This window comes from Cupressus sempervirens, chromosome 5, assembly GCF_028749045.1.
Source record: "Cupressus sempervirens isolate cs-2001-9-10 chromosome 5, ASM2874904v1, whole genome shotgun sequence".
NCBI lineage: Eukaryota > Viridiplantae > Streptophyta > Pinopsida > Cupressales > Cupressaceae > Cupressus > Cupressus sempervirens.
This window is the reverse complement of record NC_143122.1, coordinates 459436071-459458241: the sequence shown is the minus strand read 5'-3', so window position 1 is coordinate 459458241 and position 22171 is coordinate 459436071. Positions and strand designations below refer to the sequence as shown.

At 35.3% G+C, this 22171-nt stretch overlaps 1 protein-coding gene across 3 annotated transcripts in view; it reads right to left on the bottom strand.

Annotated features, from left to right (window-relative positions):
• The window catches only part of LOC149556763 (alpha-taxilin-like protein), a 229416-nt gene that overhangs the window by 8149 nt on the left and 199096 nt on the right, over positions 1-22171 (bottom strand). For all 3 annotated transcript variants that reach the window (XR_016364782.1, XM_089831280.1, XM_089831281.1), the window contains exons 8-9: positions 4475-4541; positions 4132-4314 (exon numbers count right to left, since the gene is read on the bottom strand). Coding sequence is in view for 2 of the 3 variants with exons in the window: in XM_089831280.1 (XP_089687406.1) it covers positions 4132-4314; positions 4475-4541 (250 nt within the window). In the remaining variant the exon portion in view is untranslated. The remainder of the gene's footprint in view (positions 1-4131; positions 4315-4474; positions 4542-22171) is intronic.

The following is a 22171-nucleotide window of genomic DNA, read 5'->3' as shown; positions in this document are numbered from 1 at the left end:
AATGAATGAAGAGGCTAGTTCAAAGCCACACAAAGGTGAAGATGAAGATAAGTTTTGGGATCCTAGTGCATCTTAAATCAACAAAGCAATGAGAACCATTTGGAACCATATGTCCAGACCTCATACTCCCATCACTACACATTATCCACTCAAACCAGAAAAGGATGAAGTTCAGAAAAGCTTTCCTTCTACAAAGCAAAGACTGATAAGTAAATGTTTGAATGGGACATCGAGAGGAAGTTACACTCCCCACATGTATCTTATGATAATCAAGATTATAACAATAGAAGAAAAATTGAACTTCTTGACATCTTTAAATTCATGGAAGTCAATGGTCTCTACCTCTAGGGGTGATAGCATCTACCAACCTTCTAAACCAGTTATAATTACTAGTTGGAACCATGCTGATTATCTCCTTGAGATTTTGAGGAAGGGTGATATGCATTCAATTCTTTGGTTGAACAATGTCCTCTCCTCATCAAAAAAGATTTGGGTCCATGAGTTCAAGCATTCGACAAATCCCATGATTTCCAAGGAGGCATTTACAACTTGAGAATGAGAATTGGGACACAAAAAATGGATTAATACAGCATCACTGTGGTCATTTATTACGGATATTTTAAAATGGAAATCAAGAATCAAGATGGCTAAAGAAAAGTGTTGTAAAGGTATTCTTGTAAGGCTTGAAGGTCTTGGCAAACAATCTTCCAAAGCAAGTACATTGCATGATCTAACCTTGGAGACTACTATAAAAGACCGTGTTATGAAGGTAAGGCACTTCCAAGTTCAGGATCCAAGAATCATCATGGAAATATAAGAACGCTAGTCCGCAAGCAGTTTCCAAGAGAGGGAGACTATAAGGTCCCCAATTTTTACCTTTCATGTTTGCATTTTGATAAATTGAATTCATCCACTGCATTGATATACAGTACAATATAGTATATTCCACATCCATTACTTTGGCTTCATTCATAATTACATGTCTGCATTTGCATATCCGTATCCATGAACTGTAATGCCTGCATCCATAGCAGCATCTACATGCAGTATTGTATACATAGAGCAGATCACATAACAATTTCATAGTCTTAATTGGCATTCAAATTATTAGAATCATCAATGATTACCACTGTTGATATTGTACTCATTTATGGCATGAATATATCCATCAACTAAGCCAAGTCAAGCAGCTACGTCATTTGGATAATCAATTGCAAGGATTGTGTTAAAAGTAACAGATGATTATGATGTTAAAAAATCATAGTCGAAAAGACAACATCAAACAAATGTTATGAGAGGATGTGTCTCATCCTTATACCGTTTCATTGGTAAATGCAAGTATATAGACGTGATCATTTCATTCTCTGAAGCAGCATCATCAAAGACTTCTTATTTTACATATTTGTGTTCCTTTTAAATTGCTTATATCAAACACCCGGCAAATAGGCTATCTACAGGTTGCAAATATAAATTGCTCAGTCAGAGACAACACCAATTGCAAGGTTATATTATAATATTAAAAACAGCATTACATAATATATTGTGTAGATAAAAGGCAACATAGAGACGCAAAGATTATCTGCTGGATTATTAATTGCATACTGTTGAAAAATACATTGGATACATCTTCAGCACTGTACGTGATCGTCTCTTACCAGGAGATTGCAGAGATTTAACTTATTGAGAGATTGCAAGAATTACTTGTACACAGCCATCGTCGTTGAAAAGTAATATTATGATATCAAATGCAACATAAGACTATGTTCATTTATATTACATCACATAGCAGCATCATAATTAGAAATTGTGTAATAAAAGTTCAAAATGAGTAAGACTGAAGAATTATCTTCCCTTGCTTTATACACATCCCATCCATTATTTGCTAGTCTTTGTGCTACAATTCCATTAGCCTTCAGATGTATCGTAGCTTTGAAAATTAATGATCGTCATAAATTTTGGAGCTTGTCAAACCAAAAGGCCTTATAAAACTCCAAAATTTTCACAAATCACAGTATCAAAAAGTTGATGACTGGCAAAGCGTTTGATGGAACCAATCATAGTTACACCGCTCTAGGGGACGAGGGAACGAGGGAACATGTTTCTGGGATGAGGGTACAAAGGGGCCTTAATTTGGGGATGGCAAGGGGACGGCAAGGGGACCTGGGGTGTTTATATATAGTATACATAGGGACACGTTTCTGGGACGAGGGTACAAAGGGGCCTTAATTTGGGGATGGCAGGGGGATGGCAAGGGGACCAGGGGTGTTTAAACTTTATATATAGTATACATATGGTACTAAAAATGCTAGTTATGAAAAGATTTATTGCAATATAAGGTATAAAGATGTAAAAGAGTAAATAGTTGAACATTGCATTGTATTGGAACATCGAACATTGAACATAAATAGTCGAATCAGCAAATAGTTAACACTGGGACATCCCTCCATTCCCAACGGAGGTGGTGGAATTTGGTGGCACTGCTGGGGATGGGGGAACAGAGTCCCCAAGTCTTCGGTGTGCCCCCATCCCTAGCGTGAGGGCCAAAAGGGGGTGAGGGATGCACCCCCGTGTTACTATGAGCCAAACAAAAGAACGTGATGTACTCCACCTTAGAACTATTCAATCATCCTAAGGGAGATTCAACTTTTCCCAAATAGAAATAGGCATGCATGAGCATAAGATTACAAATCCTACTTGTAAAACATTGAGCATTAGCCTCCTTAATATAAGAAGAGTGAGTAACATGGACTGGAATGTCACTGCAAAAAGAAATTGCCAATGTCATCATCTACTTCATCTTGAACTTGTAGTTGAACCTTTAACATTACATTTCCCCTTAGGCTCTATTGTACTCAACTTAAAAACAGGAACTTGCACATATCAGGTACCAATAGCTCTAAAAGGTGCAAGTGCTAGGGAAACATAAACTTTGGAGATGTCACTGTTATACAATCTAATCATATCAACCCTCAATATGAGTTATAGTTCATTACATACCAAAAGCCATTTAACAAAGATGCGGAGATATATGCTCACTCTAATAATGTTCTCTCACCATTGAAGAGTTAAGAAATGGTGTTTCTAGAGATGACTTCCCTCTGAATTATTTATCTTGTTTGCATCCATTCTTGTTGCGAATTTCCATAAAGAGATCTTATCAAATGGATACTTGGCATACTTTTCTTACAACTTGGAATGGAACCCAAAACTCATAAAAACTTGCAACCAAACTAACCGATTTCAGATCTCTCAGCTTGTTGAAACTTGAAACCCTCATCGTCCGGTTAATAGAACTCATATTACAACTACAGAAAAAAAGACTACCACTTACTAGATAAAACTAATGTCAAAGTCTGAAGCCTCAATTTCTAGCTCTACACAAGGAATTGCCTTTTGTCTTATTTACTAAAGTTGTACAAGGTAAAGAGCCGAAGGATACACAGAACTTTGTTCCTTCTTTAAGTAATTTAAGAATCTCAAGAGTCCAAGAAAATATTTGACTAGTCCATTACACTACTAAATTACTAGTTACTACAAGCACAGACTTTCCTGTTCATTTTCTTACTTTAGATCTCTCTCTCTCACTATCACTCTCTCTCTCACACACACACACAGCTTTTATGAATGTCCACAGATCAGCAAAAGTAGATTAATGGGACTCCAGTCAAAATCAATATATACTAGTAAAGTTTGGGAAGAGACAATCCTGGAGAGACCAGAAAAATTGAAGGATATTTAAAGAAGGAACAAATTCTATGTATTTTGATTGGCCCTGAGCAATTAAAATGGAAAACAATTACTGATTGCTACAAAAACGGATTTTCTTTCTTTATTTTCTAGGTTTCGAATATCTTTTTTTCAGACAAACATTTGACTTATGGGGAATGTGTCTTTACATCCCCCAGATGTTCAATGGATGCCTACAGATACTGTAAGCTTCTTATTGCATCTCTACTTTAAAAGGACATTCCGGGTCACAGGAAACCTAGGGATGTGCCCTCATGGACACTACATATATATGTTTGATAATGGAGCATATTGGATTAAGACACTGTTGCAACCAGTATTGACTGCAAAAAATCTGTTTCGATCTAAACTTGGTATCAAATTATACATTAAGGAAAAATATACCTGAAATTCCTGAAACTTTTCTCCATCAACAGCCAACTGATAACGTAAATTTTTCTCAGTTGTCAGTAACTGTGCAATCTGCTCAGTATATAGCTGTGATTTTGCTTGTTCTTGGTTGCAAATCTCTAGTTGTTGCTGAAGCTTTACTTCTGCGAGTTGGAGTTCTAGTGATTTTTTCTTCAACTGCGCAGATAAAGGACATTTTAAATCCATATGCCTAGAGAATTACGAAAGCACAATACATCAATATCAGAGGAAAAACAGTGACCATACATCCAAACAGAAATAAACAACCATTATGTTCATCCCAGTAAGGATAAGTTAGCACATAATAAAAACAGACCTGCTGTGCAAATTGCTCTTTACAAATTTCATACTGCTCTGAGAATTGCTTGAGCTTGTCCCTGAGCCTGGAAACATTCATCTACATGAATTAGCATATTTTGGCTTGTGTTTTGCATGTGAAACTGTAAGTGTGTCATTTTTAGCTATTACAAACCAACAAATAATGCCTATTCAATACATAAGAAAAGTACACAATATTAATAAGCTTTAATGATCTATTACAATTCTTCATGGGTGGATAACGCAAACCACAGAAGCATGAAATCTCAATCACTTAAATTTCCAAAGAAAATACTTTACAAGTTGTAACTTTGAGATGAGAACTGCTTTACCCGGGGATGCCTTCCTACCCAAAAACCCAGAGCTTCTAGACCGGGAATCTTCCTGGAACAAGTATGGGACGTCCCCCAACATCCTCGAAATTTCAAAAAATGACAGAGACGTCCCCAAAATGCCGAGATACCGCCATGGGAAAAGCGGCACGGTAGGCTGTCCCTAGTATAGCCAGGAACATCATAGACGTTCCACGACCGTACTGGGAATGGCTGGTCATCCCCGATGGTAAAGAACCAAACAAATAAATAGTGTTATCACTTGAATTTGGCAATCTAATTGAGCGTTTAGTGAGGCCCGCCTCCCAACTTGCCCTAAAAGGGCAAAAAATACCCTCATATGCCTTTGTTTGGCATTCGTTTTACATTTGGGGTTTATAACAGTAGGTAGGGTTTTCATTTTGCAAGAAGAGGAAGTGATTTTTTATTCCAAGAGTTTGTACAAGTTTTGAGCCTCTTCCATTGTGCAACAAGTATGAAAGTCTTTATGCTTCCAATTTTTATTTTTTAAATAGATTTGCAGCTTGAAGGAGTCTGATTTTTTTCTTTTTTTTCAGTTCATATTTTTATTGCATATTTAAATCTCAAAACAAAGCATGAGAAGCAATGGAAGTAGTAGTAGTGGTGGTGACGATGAATGTGTGCATGTCGGGCAATGTTCGAAATATCCGGACACACTATAATGCATCGGCATTGGGAAGAAAAATACAGTTATTACCATACAAACATTTGTGAGGGTGTGACCGTAATAAGCACAAACCCACCAAAATGAAGAGATACAATCTTTCATAATAATAAAACATTTATAATGTGAGATTATAATAGTGTTTTTATGTAACCTGCTGGTCGCAGTATTGGATTGTTTAGAAATGCTAAGTCCATTATTGGTTGGACGTGAGTAGATGGGGTTCCATTATTCAGTGTGGGCATCTGTTCATCAGCGGACTGTGACTTTTGCTTGTAAGTGTGGTTGTCATATGGTATATGTAAAGACAAGATGATTATCTTTAATATGGAGAGTTAGGCCCATAGGTAAACCAAGAAATAAGGTAAGTATGCTTTATTTAGTTGAATGGTTATCAATTCCAATAACATGGTTATCAAGTTATACTAATATTAAGGATAATATTATTATGAGAGAAATTCCTAATATTATTATTAGGTATATAAAAGAAACAAAATTCATAATAATACTGATTATAAATAAGAATGTTATTTTAAATAATAAGAAAATGATAATAATATTGTTTTGAGAATAGAGATGATATTATTTATTAATATCTTATCATTTATTTAGAAAAGCTAAATATTATTATTATTGTCCTTGACTATTATAGAAGTCTCTCTCTTATTTTTATTATCAATAGATTCTCTAAGAGATATTTCCTTGATCTTTTCCTCCAAGAATGTTCTTGCAGGAAAAGGGAAATTGATATCAAATTCAAAGAGAGTCTAACACTTCATCAAAGCCAAACTTGAAAGAGAGGGAGCTGAAAGAGAATGTGATTCAGTCAACCTTCACTAAACTCAGTCTTATTGATTCAGAAGGAGAATACATGGATTCTCCAGTGATCAATAAATTGTAGTAGTCAAGAGGACGTTGATTCACGAATATACCTCATGACTGTGATTTTAATGGGCTTACCCCATTTGTACATAATGAGGAAGTGACGACTTCCAAATGATGTCACTTGTATTTGTAGAAGTTAATATAAGGTGACGATCTTACAATAACTTGTATTACAAGATCAAACAAATTGAGTATACGGTGAATATTTTGCATCTCAACATTCTGGAAGCCCATTACTCAAAGACTATTTGGTGAATATCATTGATATTGTGGGAGGCCAATATTCTTGATATCAGATATGATATCAAACTTTATTTTCAGTACTTGGTGAATATCATTGATTTTGTGGGAGACCAGTATTCTTGATATCAAATGTGATATCAAAATGTATTGAGTAATTGGTGAATATCATGTATTCTGGGAGACCAATACTCATGATATCAAATGTGGTATCAAAATGGTGGATATCTTCTAATCAAAGATATCTTTAAAATTTCTCATACTTAATATTACCAATGGTGTAATATGTGTCATGTGTTTATCCTCCCTAGCTAAGAGGGAGTACTAATGTTTTGGTAGCTTTAGTAGGATAAACCTGTAAGATCAATGAGAAGTTAATATAATTACAATGATTCTCACGCACACACACACACAGACAATTACAATGATTCACACACACGCACACACACACACACACACACACACACACACACACACAACTATAATTAAGTTTTCCAATACACTATATTAATTATATTGATGAATATACATGTCCCATGAAGGGACATACATGTGTCTTCTCTTGGTTTATTCCTCATACAAATACAAGAGTGTTAAATCCTAACCTAAATAATCCTACATGTCTGACAATACAGACCGTACCTCTCCTAAAAGATAATATATCTTAAGAATGGCATTTGATATTTATACCTATTTATCCTATAGTTGCCAGTTATCTTCTTAGAGGTGCCTTTGTTAGCATTTGACTAAACTAGTGATTAGTTAGTTAAGTTCTAAACTAAAGTTCCTAGAAGACACCGACTTAGGAAGAGGTTTTATTAATGTCATTTGAAGGGTTATACTCCTTGAAGGACACACCCTCTAGCAAGGTATATAATCGGTTGGGGATGTAGAATTAGAGGACACACAAAAATACAATAGTCTGCTCCTCTATGCATTTCATTTCCAGCAATTGATAAGTCTGCAAAATTATATATTTTCAGATCAGAATAAAACAATGGATTTATATTCAAGTTAATTTATACTTCCAGTCAACACACTGAATATTTAGTATATTAAAGAAGTTCACTCTCAGCCAAACTGGGTTCTGATTTTAAGTTTGATTCAAGACTCAGAATTTGTAGAATTGTACATGGTATCAGAGCCTAGTTATCAGATCTAGGGCTCTGAAAATTTTCAGTGATCAGACTTTTTACATTCAGTAATTGTCTTCCATTTCCAATGGCATATACAATCAGACCTAAGGATAGATTCGATGGAAACGAACATTTTGAAGCATGGAAATGAAGAATCTTGATGATTATCGAAGAAAATAATGTTAGACAGTTTGTTGATGGAGCATCCAAACAGCCACCTATTGAACCTCACAAATCCATATGGACCAATGGAAACAGGAAAGCCATTCAAATCTTGGATGGAGTTAAGAATGACATTGTACCTATGCTTACAAAACACCAGAGTGCCTTCGATATGATGAATGCATTATGAAATGCATTTGAAGTAAATAATGCAATGAGGGTCCTTGCACTAAAGAGACAACTAAATCACATCCAAATAAAGAAAGGAGAATCAATAAACTCTTATTTTCTAAGAGTCGGTGGTATTAGAGATGAATTGTCCAGCATAGGAACCATCATAAATGATACCGAATTAACGCTCATGGTCATAGATGGACTACCAGAATCATGGGAAACATTTGCACAAGGAATAAGTGCTAGAGATCAGCTTCCGGATTTTAACAAACTTAAGAATGATTGTCTTCAGGAAGAATCAAGAAAACTAAAGAAAGGAGGAAAACCTAAAGTGGAAGATGAAGAACTTCACATTCTTAATGCCAACTCTTATAAAGACAAGAAAAAACATTTCAAAAAAAATAAAGCAAATCAGAAGAATGGCAAGCCGAAGAAAGACCTATCAAAAATAAAATGTAAAAAATGTGAAAAATTTGGACACTATAGATTTAATTGTCCAGAAAACTCCAAGCAACAAGCAAATTGCACAAATGTTGTTAGAGAAGAAGAAACTTATGATCCAGAGAATCGTGTATTGTATTCCTCCTTATCAAATGAAATCTCAAATAAGGCATGGGTGATAGATAGTGGATCCTCCAGGCATATAACGGGATACAAGGAAACTCTAAATTTCTTGACCTTGAAGTTAACGGTGAAGTTACTATTGGTGATAACTCAGCACATTCAGTTAAAGGAATTGGTAGCTGCACTTCGAAGCTAAAGACAGGAAATGTTCTTCTTCTTAAGGATGTACTATATGTACCAAGGATAAAAAGGAACCTAATATCAATTACAGCATTAAAAGATGATGGACACAATGTTGCATTCGTGGATGGCAAAGTATTAACTTGGGCTAAGAACTCTTCCATCAAGAAAGCTAAAGTAATTGGTAAAGAAAGGGATATTTGTATGAACTGAATATAGAACCCATTCAAGCCCTTGTTCACAAAGCAGAGGATTCAAATGAAATATGGCACAGAAGATTAGGTCACCTAAACTTTCAAACCCTATCTACTATGGAAAAGATGGTTACCAGATTACCAAAATTAAATCAAGATCACCCTAGTATTTGCAAAAGGTGTGCCCTAGGTAAAAGTACTAGAAGTCCTTTTGATGATAGTACTAGAAAAACAAATAATGTACTAGAATTAATTCATTCAGATTTATGTGGACCCATGTCTGTTCCCTCCCTTGGAGGATTCTGGTATTATGTCTTGTTCATAGATAACTTCTCTAGGAAAACATGGATTTACTTTTTAAAATGCAAAGAATCAGAAGAAATCTTACAAAGATTTAAGGAATTCAAAGCATTAACTGAATTTTTTTCAGGACATAAAATTAAAACCCTTAGAACAAATAATGGAGGAGAATATACCTCAGATTTGTTTAAAATATTTTGTAAAGAATTAGGAATCAAGAGGGAGTATACTGTTCCTTATAACCCTAAACAAAACGAGGTAGCTGAAAGGAAAAACAGGACAATTATAGAAGCTGCTAGGGCTATGATTTTTGATCAAAATCTAGAATACTATCTTTGGGCAGAAGCCTCTTGTACTGCTATATACATCCAAAACAGAAGCCCTCACTTCTATCTTAAAGATAAGACCCCTGAAGAAGTATTTACTAAAATAAAAGCTAATATAAGTCAACTCAAAATCTTTGGATGTCCTGTATACATTCATGTGCCAAAAGAAAAGAGGACCAAATTAGAACCATCTGGAAGGAAGGGTATCTTTGTAGGGTATATTGAAACTTCTAAAGCATATAGAATTTTCATACTTGGACAAAAAACTACTGAACTTAGCAGAAATGTAATCTTTGAGGAAGATCTTGCATTTAAAAGAGCAATAAATTCCCATGAACCCTCTCCTTTATCAAATTTTAAAAGAATAAGTGAATTTGAATCTTAGAGGGAGAACTTAGAAGAGGTCGAAGATGAAATAAACCTTGAAGAAAGTTCAAAGAAAAGTCCACTTTGGGCCATAAAAACAATTGAAGCAGCTCAAGATTTTGCTGCACCTTCAGGATCTGTCAAAGAAAGTAAAAGACCTAAAAGATTCTCTGGTTATACAGCAAATATGATTGATTTATCCAAAATAGAGCCAACCAATCCTTCTGATGCTATTAAACATCTAGCTTGGAAAGAAGCTATGACAGAAGAATATCAATCAATTATGAAAAATGATGTTCAGGAAATAGTTCCTAGGCCAAAAGGAAAATCCATTGTGTCTTCAAAATGGATATTCAAAATAAAGCATGCTGCTGATGGAAGTATTGAGAAATATAAAGCTAGATTTGTAGCCAGAGGTTTTTCTCAGAAAGAAGGAATTGATTATGAAGAAACTTTTGCTCCTGCCGCTAGATATACTACCGTTAGAGTTGTCTTAGCAATTGCTGCATCTAAGGGATGGAAGGTGCATCAAATGCATGTAAAGACAACATTTCTCAATGGAAACATTTCAAAAGAAGTCTATATAGAGCAACCAGAAGGTTTTGAAACTCATGATCCAAATGCCTTTGTTTGCAGACTCAAGAAAGCTCTTTATGGGCTTAAACAGGCTCCCATGGCCTAGTATGAAAGGATTGATAAATATCTCACTGCCTTAGGATTCTCTAAGAATGAAGCTGATCTGAACTTGTATTATAAAAGAGATAAAGATGGTATGGTAATTTTGATATTGTATGTTGATGATTTATTAATCACAAGTGATGATCATCTTATAGATCAATGCAAGAAAGATCTTATCAAAGAGTTTGAGATGAAAGACTTGGGTCTTCTTCATTACTTTCTAGGATTGGAGGTGCGACAAAATGTTGATAGTATCATACTGAACCAAAGGAAGTACACTTCAGATATCTTGAAGAAATTCGGAATGTGGAACTGCAAGTCCATGTCTTCTCCAATGGAGACCAATTTGTATAAACTTAAAGAAGCAGCTGCAGAATCACCTCCAATAGATTCTACTCTCTACAGGTAGATAATTGGGTCTCTGATGTACCTAGTAAATACAAGACCTAATATTTGCTATGTGGTTCATGCCTTAAATCAGTTTATGTGTGAACCTAAGGAGATTCACCTAGTTGTTGTTAAACACATTATGAGATACCTTCAAGGTACTCTTAACTATGGACTCAAATATGAGAGAGTTGCTTTAGATTTGCATGGATTTACTGATTCAGATTGGGGTGGAAGCGTTAAAGATAGGAAAAGCACTTCAGGATGTTGTTTCAGTTTAGGATCAGCTATGATTTCATGGATATGCAGAAAGTAGTCTTCAGTAGCTCAGAGCTCCATAGAAGCTGAATACATTGCAGTAGCAATGGCCTCTCGAGAAGCAATATGGCTAAGGAAGTTACTTGTGGGATTATTTGGGCAAGCCATGAATCCTACAATCATTCATTGTGATAATCAGAGTTCCATCAAGCTCTCCGTGAATCCAGTTTTCCATGATAGATCCAAGCATATTGAACTTCCTTACCATTATGTAAGAAATATGGTAGACAGGAATTCTGTTAAATTGGAATACATTTGTACTGCAAATCAGACAGCAGATATACTCACCAAACCTCTATCTAGAGTAAAGATAGAACATTTTAGAAAGAGACTTGCTATGGTTGAGTTGTAATTCATTTGTACTCTTTAATTATTAATAAAGTTAAATTTTATTTGTCAGGGTATTGGTAGTTATGGGCTCCACCATGTGTAATCATTATTTAGAGGTGACGATCTCTGAAATAATGAATACTTGTGCAAAGGCATTATGAGAGGTGACGATCTCTTAGAGAATGTCCTAACAGTAGATTTTATTGTAAGATCCAAGTGAATTTTAGATCGTCTTGTGACATTAACATTGCTATGTTCATGGGTCACAAATTGGATAAAGGAAAGAATTCTAGAAATTCTTTGGGTTTATCTTGTATTCTGGTAGATCTTAAATTCAGGGTCTAGTTGTGATTTAGAAATATCAGTTTCTATGAGTCACAACATGTGTCTTATCACTAGTAGCAGTGATTTGTCATATTACAGGCTAAGTAATATGACTTTGTATCATGTGTTCCATGATACCACATAGGAGACAAACAGATATAGAGTATTAATACTTGCTTACTCATCTGTATTGATGATAGCTAGATATAAATCTCTCTGTAGGATTATCAAGTTAAGAGGGAGTGTTAAATCCTAACCTAAATAATCCTACAGGTCTGACAGTACAGACCGTACCTCTCCTAAAAGATAATATATCTTAAGAATGGCATTTGATATTTATACCTATTTATCCTATAGTTGCTGGCTATCTTCTTAGAGGTGCCTTTGTTAGTATTTGACTAAACTAGTGATTAGTTAGTTAAGTTCTAAACTAAAGTTCCTAGAAGACGCCGACTTAGGAAGAGGTTTTATTAATGTCATTTGAAGGGTTATACTCCTTGAAGGACACACCCTCTAGCAAAGTATATAATCAGTTGTGGATGTAGAATTAGAGGACACACAAAAATACAATAGTCTGCTCATCTATGCATTTCATTTCCAGCAATTGATAAGTCTGCAAAATTATATATTTTCAGATCAGAATAAAACAGTGGATTTATATTCAAGTTAATTTATACTTCCAGTCAACACACTGAATATTTAGTATATTAAAGAAGTTCACTCTCAGCCAAACTGGGTTCTGATTTTAAGTCTGATTCAAGACTCAGAATTTGCAGAATTGTACAAAGAGGACACTGCCATTTGGCAAACACATACCAGACATTATGGCAGTGCTTAGTATATTTGCAGCGATCCTCAGAAAAACCAACATGGTATCAAAGCAGGTTCGAACTACTAGGAATCTAAAGATTTTTTTTTGTTGAATGAATATTGTACAAAAAAAAGGCTGCAAATGTAGGAAAGGATGATACAATAGAAGTAGTACGTAAAATAGTCAGCACAATAGCCAAGGAGTGGCAGGTTATGCATACACAACAGAGAAATCAGTGATAAGATTCTGAAGGTCCAGCCCGTATTAATGAACAAAATGGACACAATGTTAATATGAAGATGTAGGCAATGTAAAGAACATGAAGTATATTATCCTACGGAGATACAAAGATTTTATTGTCTGTGATCACGATAAAAAATATATCATAGGCAATGATGTCGACTAAGGAAGAATACGGAAGAAGAGGGAAGAATAGGGACTCAACCCCTTAGATGCACACAAGAGATAAATCTAGGAAAGATTGGATCGGAACACATATGCATTGATTGGTCCATCTATTGTTATGAACTCGGTGAGTTTATAGTATCAATCCCATCAGTAGAGGCACGCAGGAAAAGAGAAGGATGTGGAGGGAATGAATACACTCAATGCAGAACAGAGGAAATACAGTTAGCGAACAATATAGGGGAGAGAGATCTTCAGAAATATATATATATATATATATATGGAATGCAATACATAGCATATATATGAGCAAAATGTCGTTTATATTGTGGCAGAAGTGATTTTACAGGGATACAAAAATAGTCATATAATTTGGGGAAGATATGAATGAATCAAAAACTATTCAACTACGCCAGCAAATAAACAAAATTTGATAATTCCTTTCACTACTTTGATCAATAGACCATCTCCTACCAATGTTGATTTAGACACCCAATGAAGAGACTTCAGCATCAACCAAGGGAGAGAAGATAAAATCAGTAGTAGCAACAACAAATCCATGGTTATAAAAGGATCCAAAGGCAAAAATAAGATCACTATGCACCCAACATTTTTAATCAACAATGCTGACAAGGATGGCCAGATGGCTTTTCACAGACAAACAACAAATCCTGAATTAGCTTCCAAGTTGTTATCTCCAATGTTTGAAATATCGGAAATGCAAGATAATGCATCGACATTGGGAAGAATAGAAAAGTTATTACCATACAAACATTTGTGAGGGGGTGACCGTAATAAGCACAATCCCACCAAAATGAAGAGATATGATATTTCATAATGATAAGACATTTGTAATGTGAGATTATAATAGTGTTTTTATATAACCTGCTGGTCGAAGTATTGGATTATTTAGAAATGCTAAGTCCATTATTGGTCGAATGTGAGTAGATGGGGTTTCATTGTTCAGTGTGGGTGTCTTTTCATCATCAAACTGTGACTTTTGCTTATAAGTGTGACCGTCATATGGTATATTTAAAGACAAGATGATTATCTTTACTATAGAGAGTCGGGCCCATAGGTGAATAGAGAAATAAGGTAAGTATGCTTTATTTAGTTGAATGGTTATCAATTCCAATAACACAGTTATCAAGTTATACTAATATTCATGATAATATTATTATGAGAGAAATTCCTGTATTATTATTTTTTTTTTAGGCAAAAAGTGGCAAGCCACTGTAATATTTTATTAATCTGATTCAAAAAGGTCAACTAGGAAAGAATCAGTGAAGAAAACCCAGCATCGTCCCTTATATATACATAGTTTTTATATATTTTGAAAATAGTGAAAAAAACATAATTACAAAAGGGTGTATCAACTACCACCCAACGATATACCATCAGTTGTCAAAAAAACTGATTATCAACCCATCCAAAATTCTCTATCAAACTAGATTTTCAGCACATTCCAAAATCTCGATAACAATTAATCCAGCAAGAAGTCAAAACTCAAAATCATACCCCCTAATTCATTCTTCCATATCATCATAACCATGAAGAAACTTACTACCAATTTCAAGCAAACCCTTCCAAATAGTTTGACTGCCACATGTTGAAGCACCTTGCCCACCACCCAGGTTAATAATTGAATCATGCCAGCCCCCACTATAATCACTGTCAGGCCCCCAGCCAGAGCACGCCTCAGATAGGCTGGGAGACCAACCCAAGCCAGCATGAGAAGTCATGTGTGGAGAGATAATTGATTCAAACAATGAACTCCAAACATTCCTTTCATCAAGTTGAAGATTTACATTACCTAGACTCGGCCCCTGAGGATGACACAGATTAGAAACCCTTTGCAGATCTATGAGGGCATATCCCACCTTCTTGATTTTCTCTTCAAATTGAAAGCCAAGTGCACAAGAGGCAGTTTACAAGGCATTTTTCATGTGGATGGAGCTACGATTATCTATCGATTTCTTAATGGCTTCAAACAAAACGAAACATTCATGCTTGACCAGTAGCTGAGAATGGGAAAATAAACCTCCCACCAAATCCATACCATTCCAGAGATCATACTGTTGCATAGCCAAAGACAATTTGTTATCAGCAAGAAAGATGCCCCGAATTACCTTTTGGGCCAATGATTGAAGCAAGATGGGGGATTGCATAAGGTCCATTGCATTTGGCAAGAAGATGGAGACAAGATGCGAAAGATAGAAGAACAGGGGCACTATAGAAGACAACAGTTCTTCACCAATAACATGTCGTATAGCCCACCTTACAGTTGGAGAGTAGACAATAAACATGAGGTCAAGCACCGCATCAGTAACATCGCTAGGCAATATGCCTTCATCAAGCCTCAACGGAATCCAAATTCGAAAGTTCTTCGGCATGATAACACGATGTTGTTTGTGACAAAGCTCACAGACAGCAACAATATCCAACCCCCTCATCATTTTAAAGCACAAAGAAGACTGCAAAATAGAGATGTTGAAAAAATTGTGATGAAATGAGGCTTGGGGAAGAAATTAATGCAAAACAACAATCCTCTGTCCGTAGAATCCAGATTGTGGATTGGCATAAAAACCATGTGAATTCACACACAATTTGTCCTTCGATAAAGCTGATCTTTGTACTATCCAAACACGTCCATAATTACTCAAATTTGCCACACGAAGCAAGAGCGATTCGGAACATGTATAATGAATACTACAAGTACTGATTATGCCACAATATGATCAAGTAAACTAATGCGAATGCAAGCCAGCAGTCTTGTCAACCTCAATTAATTTTTTGAGGACATCATTTTTTTCTAATATAGGTATAGGATGAAGTGATGAAACTAACAACCCATCACAACCCATATTTGATAGAAAGTCAGCAACTTGGTTCCCTTCCCTAAAAGTATGTGAAATGCAAACATCTTGACATTCATCTAGGAGCCTCCAGATTTGAATAAGAATATACTTTAACTTCCATGAAAAAATACCCCTATGTATACAAGCTTCTATAATGATAGAAGAATCTCCTTCAATATGCAGCAGGCGAAAGTTTCCTTGTTTGGCTAATATGAGACCAGCTAGCAGAGTTTGGGCCTCTGCCATGTTGTTTGTACCAATGGGCAAAGGGGACGTTGTAATTGCCACAACATCTCCATTTGAGCCTCTGATGCATGCACCCAAACCAAAAGTGCCAGGATTTCCTCTTGATGCACCATCGAAATTCAGTTTCCAATATCCCTCAACTAGAGGTCTCCAAACTGTTTTCTTACGGGATAAGGAAGAAGAAGATGTATTATTAACTTTCCAACCATCTAGAATGAACAATTGTTTCCAATTTTGAATCGCTTGAGAGTCCCAAGAAGTAACAATAGGATTAAATTTTGTTTTTCTCAAGCTTGAATTTGTCACCTCTGAGATTGTTCTTTCAATTCCCTCCAAAACTTTTTCTAATGTATGGCACTCTTTTCTGAAAATGCGTTCATTTCGTTCCCACCAAATAGCCCAAAAAACCAATGCCGGAATACATTTCCAAAGATTTGCAAATAATAAATTATGATAAAGAACTGGCCAAGCTTGAAAAAGATCCCAAAGGTTATTTTGAAGAGGAGTACTATAGTTTAATTTGTTCAAAACAAAATTCCAACATTGATAGGCAAATGAGCATGAAACAAAGAGATGATCCACTGATTCTTCACACTCATTACAAAAAACACAGTTGAAAGATGGGGCAATGTGCAGTCTATTCAATCTGTCACTAGTCAAAATCCTATGCTTTAATGCAAGCCAAGAAAAACAACCTACCTTTGGAAGCACAATATGATTCCAGCACAATGTAAATGCCCTGCAAGTAACTTTATTCGAAACATTTTACTGCAAGATTTTATAACCCTCCTTTACTAAGTAATGACCATCCTTAGCTGGAGCCCAAAAAATCTTGCCTTCAAATCTAGAAAAGAAGACTTGTCTGGAGGCCAAAATATCTTTGAATTGATTAATCTCCTGAGATGACAAGGGTAATACATCCGGCTTCTTCCAAGACACTTTCCCTAAAAAAATTCACAAACATTTGCAACATACTGATTAAGTTGAGTACCCCAGTGAAACTCTGACACCTCAATAATATTAGGAGAGATCAAACTATTTGAAAGGGGAATCTGACCATTCCAAGAATCCCTCCAAAAATTAACTCTAGTACCATCATTAACTTCCCAAGAAACATATTTTACCACCATATCTCGTGAAGCTATCATGAAATCCCAAATAACTGAACCTTTTGGAGGATTCAAAATAGAGAAAATTCTGGTGGGATCATTATTATCGAGATACTTTTGTTGCATAATCTTGCACCAAGTGGATTGAGATTTATTGTACATTTGCCACATCAATTTCCCACCAAAAGCTTCATTTCTTTTGGTTAGGTCATGCACACCTGCCCCTCCTACTTCTGGGATTTGTGACATGTCCTATAAGGAAATAAGTGGAATCTTTCAAGAATCATCCATATTACCTGTCCAAAGGAAACCCTTAATCATTTTTTGGATTTGAAGTAGAACTTTGGGGGTAGCTTTAAGAACAGCAATAAAATAATTTGGAATTGCAGCTAATACTGATTTAATCAGCAAAATTCTACCAACCAAGGACAACCATCTAACTTTCCAAGCCACAATTCTACTCTAAATACACTGAATGACTGAAGACCAATATGACGATTTATTAGAACCCATAAAAAAAGGAATGCCCAAATATATAGAGGGTAAGAAATCCACTGTAAAACCCAAAATTTGTTTGATTTTATCAAATATCACTTTATTTGTATTGAAAAAGTAGATTTTTGACTTCTGTACATTAATGGCTTGACCTGAAACCGCTGAATAAAGATTGAGAACATGTTTAATTTGCCGAGCCTCCTGAACATTTGACAATCCAAATAATAATGTATCATCCACAAATAGGGAATGTGTGATAGAAATATTTGTACCCGAAATATGAGCACCATGCCACTTGCTGATCTTATGTTGACGTGTAATGGTCCTGCTAAAAGCTTCAGCCATAATGATGAAGAGAGCTGGAGATAGTGGATCTCCCTGTCTGACCCCTTGAGTAGATGAGAAAAAACCCGCTGGCTTACCATTTATTAACACTGAAAACCAAGCACCTGAGATACATGCCTTAATCCACTTGCACCAATTTTTAGAAAAATCCATTTTGATAAGCAATTGCAGCAAAAGGTTCCAACAAACCCTATAATAAGCTTTCATCATATCAAGTTTTATTACAAAATTTGAGGACTAATTTGAATTTATAGAGTGAAGAACCTCATGTGCTACTAAAGCCCCTTCCATAGTTTCTCTACCTAGAACAAGTTCACCTTGTTCTGGTGAAATAATATGAGGGATAAGATGCTGCAGTCGTAGATATATAGCTTTAGATATGATCTTATAGGGCAAATTACATAACGAAATTGGCCTAAAATCTGCAGATGTTTGAGGATCCTTGATCTTGGGAATAATTGAAATATTTGTGGTGTTAAAATACTTAAGCATGCTCTTGCTCCTCCTCGATTCTTCAACAGTTGCTAATAAATCCCATCCAATGATAACCCAGCAACTTTGATAAAACAGAGCAAAAAAACCATTTGGGCCAGGGGTTTTATTTGGAGGGAAGGAAAAAACCACCTTACGAATTTCTTGGATGGTGAAAGGTGTCATCGGCATGTCATTATCTTGAGATGAAATCATATTTGGAATAGAATCTAGAATCTCATTAACTTGTGAGGAAGTAGGAGAAGGCGAAATGTCAGGTGCAAGGAGATTCTTAAAAAACTTAACCCCTTTATTCCAAATGAGATTTTCATTTGTGAGGAGGTTACCTGAAATAGCATCTTTGATTTGAAATATTGACTCTCTTTTGTTTAGCTGATACATGAAAAAAAATTGTATTTCTGTCACCATCTTGAAGCCATAGCTCTCTAGACTTTTGTCTCCAATAAGTTTCCTCTCTCGCACATAACTCATCCCACTCTCGTTGGAGATTCTTCTGAGATACATATGTTTCTTAATTCATACCATTTTGAATGATATGATTATATACATCTTGTAGCTGTTGTTTGACTGCTGATTTTTGAGAGAAAACATTTTTAAATACTTGCTGATTCCAAATTCTGATTTGAGACTTTACAAATTTCAATTTCATGGAAAACTGATGCATTCTAAAGCCATCCACATGAGAAGCCTCATTCCACCAATGCTGAACATTTTTCAAAAATTGTGGATGCCAAAGCCACATTCTTTGAAATTTGAAGGAAGAATGAAATTGGTTATCAATGCTTTTGTCTTTGTGATTGAGAGTTAAAGATATAGGAAAATGGTCGGAACTTGGTAATGAGAGAATATCTGATGAAATATCCAAGCAGCTCAATTTCCAGTCATGTGATAAAAGAAACCCATCGAGACGAGCAGCAATATGTGCAAACCCAGACCTTTTGTTTGTCCATGTAAAAGATCCATTTCTTGGGTGAATATCCATGAGATTATTATTATCAACAAAACAATTAAAATCTAGTAAAGTTTTAGGAGGAATGATACCCCCTATTTTATCTTCTTGAGATAACAAAGCATTAAAATCACCTCCAATAATAACTTGTGGATCTTGAACCTGGACAGAATGAGTGATATTTTCCCACAAACATGCTTTATCCTATGATGAAGAAGGCCCATAGACATTAATCAAGATAAAAGAGATGTCAAAAGTGGAAATATGCAGCATCTGCCAATTATTATCTTGAAGAATGAGCTGTGCAATAACTGTAAGAGGATTCCAAAGTTTTGCAAGACCCCCTAAAGCTCCTATTCTAGGAACATGAAAAGACTTCCATTTTTGCCATTTTGCAATAGTTTTGTCAAAATTGTCCTGAGATAACTTGATTTCCTGTAGCATAATAATATCTGCTTGCATAGAATCAATCACTTGTTTAATTCTAAGCCTTTTGTTAGAGGCATTGATACCTCTGACATTCCATGAGTTGATTTTCATTGTGGACAAGGTTTGTTCTCCTTGTCAATCTTTTGGAAACAACAAAACTGTTATCCAATGTGGTTTGTATTCCAACTACTATTTCGGTCCTAGTCTTAGAGCCCTTTGGCCTGCCTCTAGACTTAGGAGTTTTGGGATTGAGAGCTTCTTTAGACGGAGTTTGCAAGATTGATAAGGGCTGAAGCTCAAAAGTGTTTTGACTTTCATTAATAGATACACAATCTTGTGAAGATTGAAATTGCTCATGCTGACAAAGCAAATCAGCAGATTTCTGAACTTGCCGATAAATACTGGTCTCCAATCCCATAGAATCTTCCAAGGTTAAGACTTTACCCTCACCAAAACTATTGAATTGTAAACTTGGAGGACAAGTTCTATTGCCAATAGAAATGTGGCTAGGAACCAAGCTATTTCAAAACTGAAATTCTCTGAGTAGATTATCAATCACAGGCAAAATGTAGTCATCATCTAATATACCTTCTTCTCTAGCAATCCCAAAGATGATTGAGGTGGCAATTTCTGATATAATTTGATCTCCAATTCAGCTTGATATTGCAGAAGGATGAAAAGATAAAAGCTGAGTAGGCCATATAGATAGGGAGAAACTCCTATTTTGGAAGATAACAGACTAGAATGAACTTGTAACCAAACGCGAGACAATGAATCTTGGGACCACATCTGAAAGAGAATCCAAAGCAGAAACTGGTGCATCCAACAAGGTACTTTTGAACAATTAAAGGGTGCATCCAACAAAGGTACTATTATTATTAGGTATATAAAAAGAAATAAAATTCATAATAATACTGATTACAAATAAGAATGTTATTTTAAATAATAAGAAAAGGATAATAGTATTGTTTTGAGAATTGAGATGATATTATTTATTTATACATTATCATTTTTTTTTAAAAGCTAAATATTATTATTATTGTCCTTGACTATTATAGTAGTCTCTCTCTTATTTTTATTATCAATAGGTTCTATAAGAGATATTTCCTTTATCTTTTCTTCCAAGAATGTTCTTGCAAGAAAAGGGACTTTGATATCAGATTCAGAGAGAGTCAGACACTTCATCAAAGGCAACCTTGAAAAAGAGGGAGTGGACAGAGGATGTGATTCAGTCAACCTTCAATGATCTCTGTCTTAATAATTCAGAGGGAGTAAAGCATGTTGAGATGGATTCTCCAATGATCAATAAATTGAAGTAGTCGAGAGGACAGTGAGTCATGAATATACCTCATGACTATGATTTTAATGGGCCTACCCCCTGTGTACATCATGAGGAAGTGACGACTTCAGAATGATGTCACTTGTATTTGCAGAAGTTACTGTAAGGTGACAATCATACAATAACTTGTATTACGAGATCAAACAAATTGAGTACATGGTGAATATCTTGAATCTCAGCATTTTGGGAGGCCATTACTCAGAGAGTATTTGGTGAATATCATTGATATTCTAGGAGGCCAATACTCTTGATATCAAATGTGATATCAAACTTTATTTTGAGTACTTGGTGAAGACCATTGATATTTTGCTAAGTTACCACATTAGTATGTTGAACCCGATATTCAGTAGTCAATTCGTTCAACATTCAAATTCAATTCTAATTCAACACAAATTCGATGTTTATCCCTGTCATTCGCTGCCAAATCGGTCAGTGGGGCCTTGTGCGACTTTGTAACGAATGCCGTCCAATTTATAAATCCCGACAGTGATTTCCTTGCGATTTTTTCCACTAAATTGGGTTGTTTTGACTTTTTTATAATTTCTATAAAGCTTTGACAATGATTTTTATAGTTTCTTAATAGCTACGCAAACATTCTTCTCCCGCCATGCAAGAATACAAAGCAGAATTTTTTTC